The sequence below is a fragment of the Watersipora subatra genome, chromosome 2 (genome assembly GCF_963576615.1).
Source record: "Watersipora subatra chromosome 2, tzWatSuba1.1, whole genome shotgun sequence".
Taxonomy (NCBI): Eukaryota; Metazoa; Bryozoa; class Gymnolaemata; order Cheilostomatida; family Watersiporidae; genus Watersipora; species Watersipora subatra.
The window spans coordinates 17,559,242-17,571,281 of NC_088709.1; the positions used below are offsets into that span (position 1 = coordinate 17,559,242).

At 35.1% G+C, this 12,040-nt stretch overlaps 3 protein-coding genes across 4 annotated transcripts in view; 2 read left to right on the forward strand and 1 right to left on the reverse strand.

Annotated features, from left to right (window-relative positions):
* The window catches only part of LOC137387517 (ATP-dependent RNA helicase DDX1-like), a 36,349-nt gene extending 33,005 nt beyond the window's left edge, over positions 1–3,344 (forward strand). The window contains exons 18-20 of the mRNA XM_068073963.1: positions 487–602; positions 2,474–2,693; positions 3,086–3,344. Of these exons, the coding sequence (XP_067930064.1) occupies positions 487–602; positions 2,474–2,693; positions 3,086–3,201 (452 nt within the window). The 3' untranslated portion in view covers positions 3,202–3,344. The remainder of the gene's footprint in view (positions 1–486; positions 603–2,473; positions 2,694–3,085) is intronic.
* Positions 3,323–4,589, reverse strand: LOC137388829 (phosphatidylglycerophosphatase and protein-tyrosine phosphatase 1-like). The gene has a single exon (XM_068075290.1). It carries the CDS (start codon positions 3,923–3,925, stop codon positions 3,323–3,325), a length of 603 nt encoding a protein of 200 aa, XP_067931391.1. The 5' UTR covers positions 3,926–4,589.
* LOC137388830 (serine/threonine/tyrosine-interacting-like protein 1) lies at positions 4,092–9,852 on the forward strand. Of its 2 annotated transcripts, none has more exons than XM_068075292.1 (4): positions 4,092–4,170; positions 7,959–8,020; positions 8,815–8,914; positions 9,691–9,852. In XM_068075292.1, exons 1-4 carry the CDS (start codon positions 4,137–4,139, stop codon positions 9,816–9,818), a joined length of 324 nt encoding a protein of 107 aa, XP_067931393.1. In that variant the 5' UTR covers positions 4,092–4,136; the 3' UTR covers positions 9,819–9,852. The 2 variants fall into 2 exon arrangements, with proteins under 2 accessions (XP_067931393.1, XP_067931392.1); XM_068075291.1 differs by lacking the exon at positions 4,092–4,170 and adding an exon at positions 7,142–7,355.
* Positions 9,853–12,040: the final 2,188 nt, after the last annotated feature.

A 12,040-nucleotide genomic window follows, 5' to 3' on the forward strand; every position in this document is an offset into this window, starting at 1 on the left:
TTGAATATAGCACATATACTTGAGAAACATTTCAGACCAATTCATCTATAAGATTTACATACTAGTGTTATGATTGTGAAAATTTATGCTTAAAATTGTTCTCCAGATCGCTAACGTGTCATCACTCATAAATAAAGCATTGTGTCAGACATTTCTTCAGTTGGGACAATGTACGTTAGTCTCGAGGATAAGATACTACTTTGCCAATTCACACAACAGGTGTTTGTGCTATGAAACGTTATTCTTTTGCAGCTGTAAAAACAACAATTTAAACTGACTCCAGCAAACAGTGAGTTGTTGGCACCAGCAAAACGTACGCGGGATTGTAACAGCAATTGGAGAGAGATATGCCAAGATACTTATTTATAGTGTTTGTTTCTAAAAAGAAAAGAGCTTATAACCTAGTAGGCTATGTGTTTTTATGGTTGCATATTGTGTATCTTCTGATTGATTATTAAATATATGCTTACTGTTTCTATTTTACAGTAATAAATGTCACCCTGCCAGATGAAAAGCAGAACTATGTCCATCGGATTGGCAGAGTGGGTCGGGCAGAACGAATGGGGCTGGCGATCTCACTTGTTTCAACTGTTTCAGAAAAGGTAAACTTTATACCATATGGGAATCTATAGATGATGAGCTACACTCTATAGATGACTAGGTGAATGTCTGGCGTTGCTCGGGTAATAAAAGTCTTTGCACAGAAAACTTATTTTTATTTAATATAACAACAGTTACCATTCTCACTTTCAAACTTAATATCATGAGGAACATTTTTGTGAAAGGTCAAATAAATCAAGAAACAAAATAAAACAGTTATATAAATAAAAGTGTTCAAATGTAAATGTGAAATAATTAGCAAGTAGTAGCTAAATTAAATCTGTTTTGCTACAATTACAATAAAAAATGATTTGTTAATTATACAATTAATACGAACTAAGAAAACAAAATAAAAATCCCGGATAGGTTGAATTAATGATAACAATTCGTTGCATAGAAGTGTGTGTGTGTATACAAAAAAGGTTACTGTTCCAGCAGAAGATATCCATCAAAACTTTGAATACGACGATACTGATACCTCTCGATACCGGTACCTCTCGATACTGGTACAAATGTAAAAATGAGATACCAGACTTTCTTTGTCTGACCGAATGGAGAGAGAACGACATTCGGTCTCTCTCCAGTCCGAAGAGAGACCGAATGTCCAAAGAGAGACCAGACAGACCGAATGGAGAGAGAATGTAGAGTTTGTTCTGAGCTCGATAATAATAATATTAATAAGATAATAAAATTGCTCCGTGAAAAGTATTCAACTCAACGATTTTTCAATTGAACTGGAAATAGGAGTTCACGGAAAACATGGTGTTTCATAGAATTAATAGAGTCTAAATTAATAACTATAGGACGTTCTATTGTGTTTCATAGAGTTGGTCGACTTTCGATTATTACGTCATTTAGCGCGTGCAATTGAGAAAAGGGTGTATATAATACATATAGTAAGTGTATAAGTGCATATAGTAATAGCTATAAATCTTAAGTACCCCCGTGATCTCGTGGATAGAGATTCGGGTTGCAAACCTGCGGATGCAATCTTTGTGAGGTCGTGTCCAGCAGAATGCGAAATTTTAATATTCAAGATTTTAATAGCTATAGTCGGACAGACCGACAGATATCCAAACTGATGGACAAACTTTGAGAAATATATACACTATATATAATGTATATATGAGTTATACTACTCTAGGACACGTTTATTTCGCTAGTATTTAGTTTCGTGAGTAGCATACAGAGTAAAATTTCGCTGCAACTTAATTTTGCAGCTCTGATGAGTGCGAAAATATAGTGATGTGAAAATAAATGCAGTGGAACAAACATAATTAGATTCCTCAGGTTCGGTTCACCGATAAGAAAATTTTTTTTCAAATTGGGGCTAGTTTGTAATTGTGAACCGCAGGTAGAATTGTGGGGCCGAGATCGATAATGCAATTTGATCGCTTGCTGCCATTTGTTTTTTGGACTATCAATGAACAAAGCTATTTAATTCCGCATTTTCGCTCGTTCGTTATGATAGTTTAGTTCCTCTCATGAAATTTTCGTGAGAGGACGACTGCGCGAGAACACGAAAGTTAGATGAGGCGAATACAGAAGTGTCCTAGGGTATATAGATTGTTGTACTATATAGAAGAGGTATTGCTCTGTATTGATGAGATGTTGTACTGGGTAAATAGAACTATAGATGAGAGCCACGATTGTGTACTGAAATTATGCACCCTCAGCGCTTACGTAAAATTGCGTACTTCGTTCACAATTTTTCGTTCTAAATTTTATGATTTACAATCATTGGATTCCAAATTGTTGGTGCATTTTCGTTTGGTAATGTTTATAATAGATATCATCTAAACTTAACTGTCATTTATCTACACTATATTATCAGGTACGAATTTTATGCACTTTATAATGTATGTCATGCCAGGTGTGGTATCACAGCAACTGCAGAAATAGGGGAAAGGGCTGCTACAACACTAACCTTACAGAGCGAGGTGGATGTTGTATCTGGTATGATGAACCAGCATTGCTTGCTAACATAGAGGAACACCTGGGTGTCACCATAGACCAGGCAGGAGAAGATTTGAAAATTGCGGTCAATGAATTTGATGGTAAAGTTACCTATGGGCAAAAGCGAAAGACCACAGGTGAATTTACGTTATAAACATTTAATCAACCCGGAACATTCCCAATTTATAAAAGTCTTTTAGGTTTTATACATGTATTCATGAAGCTTTACTTTCTGGTGAAGCTTTTTAATCTGTTTTAGTTAGCAAAATCTGAAAGAAAGTTGTTGGCTCTCAGTTGGTCTAGCTACCGCTTATTATCATTCATGAACCATATATTTCCTGCAATGATAGAAAGGAAGGAGAATTTTTTTTAATGAGCATTTTGTACATCTTAACATTTTTTTACAATGATGGTGGCATAAATATAATTCGCCAAGCTAGTTTGTTAGATGCTACTAAAACCAGTCAATGCTTGCTCGTCCTACAGCTCTGTTAACAGACACTACAAGTCTATTATTTTTTGTTTACAGGATCAAATTATAAAGATCACGTGGATTCCATGGCTCCTGTCGTGAGTGAATTGGCATTGTTGGAACAAAAGGCACAAACTTCATTTTTGCAGCTAAAATACTGCCCTGTTCGATAGCCAATTCTTTCAGATATTACTCAACAACTAGTCACAAAAACTAACTTACAAAGTGAACAAAGCAATCAGAAATTGAACGTTCATTTCGCCCAAGTAATTTCAGATAATGTTTGATCAACTATTATTTTGTATGTGCTACCTCTTCAAAGTAAAAATTTTCAATACAGTCAAGCTGTGGTTTCCGCAACCAAACTTGTGGACGCTTTGATTTTATGAATTCCTGTGCTTCCTTTGCATTCATGTTCTTGCATTTCATCAGGTAGCACACTACGACAGTAGTCGATCGAGTCTTTCCTGCCTTGCAGTGTACATACACTGTGCCATCAGCTCTCTTAATTTCTTCTATAAATTCTATAGCTTTATTTATCTGTGGAATTGTCGGTGATGCAAACAAATCTTGAGTTGCCAGCTTTAGTAATTGAATTCCGTACAGATTCCACGTTTGTTCCGAGTTGTAAATGTATCTCAGTTCATAGTCCTCATTCATTGATATTACTCCTTTCACGTTATGGTCTTTTGCCAGACGTTTTGTCATGAAAGTTATCGGTAGAGCTCCTAATATTACGTGTTCATCAATTCTGTTATACCAAGATTGACCCAAAAGTGGATTGAAGCAAGCATTAAATAAGATCGATGGATAGTAAAACGTCCTGGTAACAAATGCTCCGAGCATACCCATATTGGTTTTGCTGGTATTGAAGTAGTATTGCTGCGCCATAATCATAGCTCGATATAACACGCTTTACGGACGAATTCAGTGCAAAGCCAGGGCTCATAGTTTGCGGAGGCCTCCAACTCGGCGCTGTTGTAGAAAACGAGCTATCATTGTGGCCAGGTAGCGCTCAGCGGAGAAGAAAATTCTTGACGTTTTAGCGCGTGCGGTTTCTGGTTCTTGCGATCATTAATCTACAGGTTTATGTGGCGATTTAAGGTTGATGTACACTTCACTTTTAAATAACTGTTATTTTGGTATGTTTTTCTTACATGAGCCAAAGGGTAACACAAACACAATGGACATCAATAGCATGTAACGTAAATAAGGAGAAATAGTCGCGCATCGTCATGTATGTGGAATCATTTCACTAAAGGATATAGTGATAGAATGACCTTGGCATCGTTGTTGATAAGCATTAAGATAAGAATATCTAGTTTAGAGAGGCGTGTGAACAACGTCACTGTCCATTATGCTAGGTGCTCTAATAATAGTATGCACAGAACACTTCTCATAACATGAGCGATGGTTCTGTATCTGTTTATATAACAATTATCCTTCTTAGCAGCGTGAAAACGATTAATTTTTGTCTGTATCATCACAAAGTGATTTAGCAAAATAGCCAACAGGCAAGCTGAGACCAATAACTCAAGAATTCGTGCTTATCTAAATATCTGACTCACTCGATCAGGCGTATCAGTAAAATCGGGTTCATTGTTCATTTGTTGGGCTGTGTGAGATTTGCCGTAGCAGACCAAACTAAGGTGTGAAGTGTGTCCCAAAATTAGGCACAGTTCTTTAGCTAATGATGTCGGAAGAACCCTCTTCCCCAACGCTATTCTTTACCAAACCGGCTACCCTGTGAGGGTTCTTGTAGAAGTCATTTTCTAACTGCTGCTACTTCAAAAGGAGGCAAATCCAATGGCAACTTGGGTCTTTTTTTGCAACACATTTATTGTTTTGGTGAAGGACAATCAATTTGTCCATCAGCTGTTCACTGTTCAGTTCAATTGTCTTCCCTAAAAAGTGAAGGCGTGTGCTAACTATACCAAGAGCATTTGATAAAAGTCTATTAATAAGGAATACTTTCTTCTAATTATTGACCAGTTTTGCCGAGAATTATCTTTCAATGTAGGATAGTGATAACTAAGGTTGCTCGACACCATTTTGAGCAAATAAATACTCACCAAAATGTACAAAGTTTAGCCATCTAATTCATTTCATGAATTATTGAGCAGCTATCTTTTGCTATCTAAAATAGATTTCAGTAGATATTCGCTTTACAATCTGCTTATCATAAGGAGATAAATCAAGCGAAAAATCTCTCTAAGCAGTCAACAGTTCAACTACTTACTGCCTAAGCAGATTTGAATACATAAGAATGTGCTTTGTGAGCTTGTTTATAACATCCATATTTGAGCATCACAATGACCTCTATCTATCTTTCTATATATATATATTTCTCAAAGTATGTCCGTATGTGTATTCTCGGTTTGATTGTCCGGCTATAGCAATTATTAGAATAGTTGTAGCTGGACAACAATGCAGACGCAAAGTCATGGCTAACTGCCATTACAAGCCTATCTTATTAAGCAGCTTACTAGAATTTTCCATTGGCATTGTGCCTAGCTAACATCTTTAAAGTTACAGTTGTTTGACAAAGTTTTAAAACCTTTACAGTTGTTTTTATTTTTCTTTTAATTTATTTCAACTACACAAAACACTTCTGTAATGATATGTAATTTGAAAGTTAGAATGGGAAATGTTGTTATATGTTAAATACAAATCAATTTTCTGTCCAAAGACTTTTTTATTACCCAGGCAACGCCGGGTAGCACAGCTAGTTGTTACATAAAATCTAGTCAAGTCAATACTTCAGTTGAAACTATTTTTGTGGGTGTCATTGAGTAGTTTTTTGTTGTAGGCCTACGTATACTTGAGTTTCATAAGTTTTTATAATTTTTTTAATCATTTGCCAATGTGATTTGCAGACTATTACATTCATTGCACATCGAAAACTGAACATGTTAGAATGCTGCCAATGATTTTTGGAGCACATAACCATTGTAATTTATCTGTTAAACATTTGATGCATTGCTTAGTTGTGTTTCCAGTGTGGCATAAAAATAGTAGCTGGCACTGAGATGCATTAGCTTAATATACGGCTCGTTAGCTTAATATACGCTCGCAGCTTATAAATGTCCACTAATATGGGCAATTTTAGCTTTGACAACAAACCAAATTTTTTTTATTATTGGCTATACATACAGTTTATAGGCTATTAATATAGTTTGAGTTGGTAAGCAACAATTAAACATATTAAATTAATATACTATGTATTTATTCTGCAGACCATCCTCATTATTTAGCAGATTTTACTCTAGCTGTTTAGGTTACACATTATTGTCTGGCGGTCTATGCCAATTTAATATCTGTTTATCATGTTGCCAATGTGATAAAGTTGCATTAACATTGCAGATAAAAACTGGTCATTTACATTGCTTAAATGGATAAAACTGCCCAAATTTGCATTATCGCCCAGATTATTTTGCAATGATGATCAAAAGGCTATAACATTGAAACTGGTCACTGTGTTACAACACTACCAAACTGTCAACATCTCATTCTTTGCAGTATGTGTTAACATTTATTTGTTCATAGTGAATATGTTCCTGTAAATAAATATAATATCTTTAATTTATAAGGGTCTGAAAGGTGGTATGAAAGGTCATCTATTAGGGGTTTCACACTGATTTGATATTAATGCTAGCTTCTGAAAGTTAGACTGACAAAACTTTAGCTCAATAGGCCTATATGTTTGGTTTGTTGAACAGTCTCACTTAACTTGGCCTAGTGTGTTACAACATCATCTTTCATTGACTGATTTGCTGTTGAATATAAAAAGTACTGTTTCCAATCATTTCTCAGTGTACACTGAGAAATGTACAGTGGACACTGAGAAATGTACAGTGTACACTGTTACATAACATTGTAATGCTGGCTCTATTACCCATCAATTATTATTGCATGAGAGAGGAACATAGTTTAATTATAATTATTTGAATGTAAAACCTAAAATTAAGCTGACCAAAGTCCTTCAGCATAGCTGCAAGATTTTATCTTGGAAAACTAACTAAAAGTAAACATAATAGTTTACCCAATATGATTTCATTCATTTATTGAAGAATTATGACGAGTTCATCAACTGCAACAATTGTGGGGGCAAATCAACACAATATTGCGACAAGAGATCTCATAAACCCAAACAACCCCAACAACCATGGCTTTAATATGCAAGAAAGGGTGTCTTCTGTTCAAGACCCAAAGTACTGGGCCGAAGGGATGACTATCATAGAGCCAATGAAGTTGTTTAATATAATGATGAAAGTCAACTCTGATCGATACCCTGCTGTCTCAGATGCTAACTACTTACTTTTACTTGGTATTGAAGCAAGTTTGGTTTCGTGATAGGCTCTTACAAGCAGGTTGCTGTGGAAATTATTGCAACTCTCTTTAAATGGAAAACTTCTCATTACTGGGTTACTAATTCGAGCAACGGGTCCGTAGATTCTAAATGTCATAAGTTTGTACAGCTTGATCAATAAGTATACGCAATTATTTACTAAAATGTATTCTATAATTCAGTAAAATTGGTTACGATTAAGTTACCACTGTTGGTTAAATAAACGAGTAGTTTTAAGCTAGACAATTATAAGTATGGATATTTTTTTTACCTTGGTTTCATATAACGATGATGAAGTTCCTTTTAGCAATGTTAGATCCTTTGGCTTCTTTTCCATGGCATACACTGAAACTGGCATTTTCGCATTTTATTGTGTTAATATTTGGAAAAATGAACAAATATTAGCTTATGAATTCTTTAAAGTTTACTTTAAAATTGTACAAGAATGTCAAATTGATGTAGCTGGCATAGATCCTGATGTACCGAAACTAAAGCTGTATGCTGCAGTAAGGGAACTACGGTATAACTAATACCTGGCTGCAAGTCTTTGATTGTACCATTACATTGTGGTTAACATTTTAGATGCACGTCGCAGGGAGACATATGACCAGTCTCACATTGTTCTTGCCAAATTCTCAACAAGGGTGAGAGATGTAATAAACTAATTTCAGTTCTCCTAGTTCATGTCTTAAAGCCAGTAACTATTACTTACACGACATATCATGTAAATTTCCTAAACCTCGAAAGATCAGCCCTACAGTCAAACCTTGACTTACCATCGCCATATGAGTCTGCATATGAATTTGTTTACATATGACATAAATTTGAGCAAATATTTGTTGTTACGAGTACAAATTTTTAATGTACGATGTCCATAATTTTTGGAAACATTGATGTTTTATATCTAATACAAGTTATAGTATGTAAATTGCACGGTTCTACCCTTCTGTGTACCGATGAACCTTTGCATTGCTGAGTGTATACTTCTGCTCAAATGTCTCTAAGATTGTGAAACACTAAGAATTTTCTTTCACTTATTTTTACTCTACTCGTTTAGTTTTTACACGTAATTTAAGTTTTTAATTTTCGGTTTTAGAGTAGTTTTATATAACGCGTATGCTTGAGTGTTGTACGTAATTACTCTAGTATTCATGATTGTTTTTGGACTCTAGTATGAATTAAACAATATATGGTTTCTTATAAGAATAACCCCATTACATTAACACGAATAATTGTTTAAACATAAGACGGTATAACATACTAAACAAATATCGAAACGGATCAACTTTGTATACCGAGGTTTGACTGTACATGTATGTACTTAGCATAATCATATGATTTTCGGTTTCTGCGCATCCTGTTGCAGTCCATCGTTTTAGGCTGAAAGAAGAATGTTATCATATAAGTCTGTCACTCTATCATTCATATCTTTTTTTAGACTGCAGGACAATATGAGTTGCCTTATGACTCACAGGTGGAAACCAAAAAAAATATTGTTGTCTATGATGATATGACTGAGATACTTCGGTTTGACAATGGTAATAATTATGTTTACTTGAACATTACTTAGCCTTTCACATTCTTTAAACTTTACAGTATAAGTCAGCAGCCATAACTTAGCTCTGTTATAATTGATAAGTCAGTAACCATAACTACTACATGCCTTTACTAACCATGTGCAGGTATGTTTGATGGTGACAAAACCTAGATTATTTTTCATCTGTAGGGAGTTGCTTGCTCTACATAAACAATATATTTGACAAATCTAAGCTTTACATTGTGGTCTAGGCTTTACCTTTTATCAACTTTGTATCAACCCTGTATCAACAGTGATTAAATATCTTGCCACCATTACACAATTCATTCACATTAAGGTTCCAAAACCTCCCAACCATTTTATCGAATTTTAGTGAAGCCTAATGTGAAGCCTAACGCATCTACAATACTATTTCTCTGAATATTGTTGATGATTTAATCATTTTCAGCTGTGTATAATTCAAACACCCCTTCTGCACGTGGAACTTGTATAACATGTTGTGGTGTATTTCTACAGTGTAGTTGTTGATATAAATATGTTCCATCTTGATATAGATATAAATAAATGAACATCTCGCTTGACTCTGTTGGATGTATTATCGAGTCTAAAATCGCAGTGTCTGGTCAGTTTGTATCTTGTAACTCTGGTGCGGAAGTAATTTTTCAGATAACCTTCTAACGATGAAGTATAGATAGGTGGTGGAAATGGAGAACTGCTGCAAGTCTGGTAGTGGGTAATCACATAAACAGTATACCTTTGAAAGGTCTTTGTTTCTAGGAAGAAGTATAAAAACAGATGCGACTAGGTTAGCCAAAGTTCTTTACACAGAAGGAGCCCGGTGTGCGATTAGTATCCTCAGAGGCAAGTTCCCCCTCTATATTTTTCATCTAGTTCGAGGACATTAGGCTGTTTAAGACTTTTTATGGTAGTCCTTCTTTAGATTTGTTCCCTGTTTAACGTTGTCATTTCTCAGCTTCTCTTGTACAAGCATAATCTTTTATTCACACTCAAACTTTCCTTTCGGCTTCATTAACCGTTGAGAATAGAAAATTTTTTTGGTTAATTTCAAGATACTTGGTATTTGTATTTGTAAAGTTATACCATCTGTAGTCTGAGGGCGTATGCACGCTGTTGGTTTGTAATGCTGCACAGTGTGCTGGCTAATATTGAGCTAGGATTTCAGAGTGAGCAATCGCTATGAATCAGTGATAGGATATACCAATCCTCAGTTGAAATATATTTTATTAATACCACTCGTATTATGAGTAAATTTATGTCACCATTATGATGTCACAGATAAGCGTATGTCACAAATATAGCCTACCAATGCAATAGTCATTGTTTCACTTATGCTAATTCACGCTTTTCAATCTTGCTTCCTTTTTTCCCATCTTATATTAAGCTTTTCTAATACATGACATTTCAATTTCTCAGTATTGGATATAGCTACATCATAATTTGTTGAAGAAATATTAACAGGAAGGAGAGAGTAATAGCATAAAATCAGCACTGCTGTCAGTCTCCAATATTTTAAATGATCGGTTTCTTCAGCAGCTGTTCACCTTGTCTCTTATATGACCTTGCTGTTACTAGGCTAGCTATTTATTGTTGTAAGGTGAAGATACAGAAAGCAGCATTTAGCAGTGAAACAGACGCATGCAAACTCTAAAAATAGCAATATTGGTGTTTCCTCTGGCTCTATCTTGGCAGGTAGCATAGCTTCATCCTCTTTCCTTTAGGTGGCTTCATACTTTTTTCTAAGCTCTATCCATTTCTCCGCACAAGCAGTATTATACAGCTTCCCAAGGTAAGTGTCTATCATTGCTTATCCTCTCCTGTCATATTTGTCCTCACTCTTCTGTAAAATTTAGTAATAGTTAGATGGCACCATCTCACATGGTAACCATCATTGATAGGTAGGAGCTGAGCTGTGTTTACGAATCAAAATTATTTTGCAATGTTTTAAAATAATATTTGGAATCTCAAATAAAAAGAAAATTTCAAATCAACAATTTGAAGTATACTGCCAAAACTGGCGGCTGTTTACTTATTCATGTAACTGTCAAGTGCATAAAATTAATTTTGTTTGCGAATTAGAGGGATGATGTGCCAACTTTTTGGGAACTTCAGCAAATCAATGAAGTCACTGAAAAGGTTTTTGTTGAATCCAATTCTCAATCTTGTTAGCATTTCTTTTTAGATTGTGCGGTTTCGCTTTTGAATTGGGCAGTTTCACTTTTGGGTTGTGCGGTTTCACTTTCGGATTGTATGAGTTAACTTTCATATGCTTGTTCGCAAACAAATACAATATAATTTTGTTTGTAAAAATCATGTTGGCAGACATACAGATCCACACTTATTGAAGATTTAGACAATTATGTAAAATCTTTGTTAGTGTAAAAATTGTATTGGAACCCCTTGGCACTCTATTTTTCAACTCTTCCCCTATATCGGCGGTCAAATAGAGGTGGTGGGCAAATAGAGGTGGTATGCAAATAGAGGTGGCAGTCAAATGAAGGTGGCAGTCAAGTAGAGGGGCGGTCAAATAGAGGTAGCGGTCAACTGGAGGTGGCAGTCAACTAAAGGTGGCGGTCAACTGGAGGTGGCAGTCAAATAAAGGTGATGTTCAAATATAGGTGACGTTCAAATAAAGGCTGGCGTTGTATTTTTCAAATAGCTTCGTCAGAATTTTAGGAAGATAAATTAACCCTTTTACAGGTGAATCAAATTTCGCTTATATTTTGTGCTCCGCTTTGGGCGTATCGACATTAACCCTTTTAAATGCAAGAGATCTGTTAGCTTATCTTCAACTTACTGTAGATCTGTAAATAAATATGAATTGGGAAGCAGAGAAATATCTCTACCAATTGATATATATTGCTTGCAATTAACTTGTGATGACATAGCCTGTGCCCTGCTTGGAACTTTCAGTTTTTATTTCATTCTAAATTTGAAAGCATATTTTTATTTTGTAATTGTATTTGACAATGTTACATAAAAGCTCATTGCACTCATTGATCTTTGCTACAGTTTGCAGCAAAAACTAGCTTTTTATGTGCAATAGAAAAGAAGATATGAGCATCAATCCATTGTAAGCTGAGTTAAGATAACCGCAAGGATGCTATCA

Coding starts and splice junctions, on each gene's coding strand:
- LOC137388829 (XM_068075290.1), bottom strand. CDS start 3,925: ATGATTATGGCGCAGCAATACTACTTCAATACCAGCAAAACCAATATG.
- LOC137388830 (XM_068075291.1), top strand. CDS start 7,205: ATGCAAGAAAGGGTGTCTTCTGTTCAAGACCCAAAGTACTGGGCCGAA. Junction 7,356..7,958: donor TAACTACTTACTTTTACTTG/GTATTGAAGCAA, acceptor TTAACATTTTAG/ATGCACGTCGCAGGGAGACA. Junction 8,021..8,814: donor TTGCCAAATTCTCAACAAGG/GTGAGAGATGTA, acceptor ATCTTTTTTTAG/ACTGCAGGACAATATGAGTT.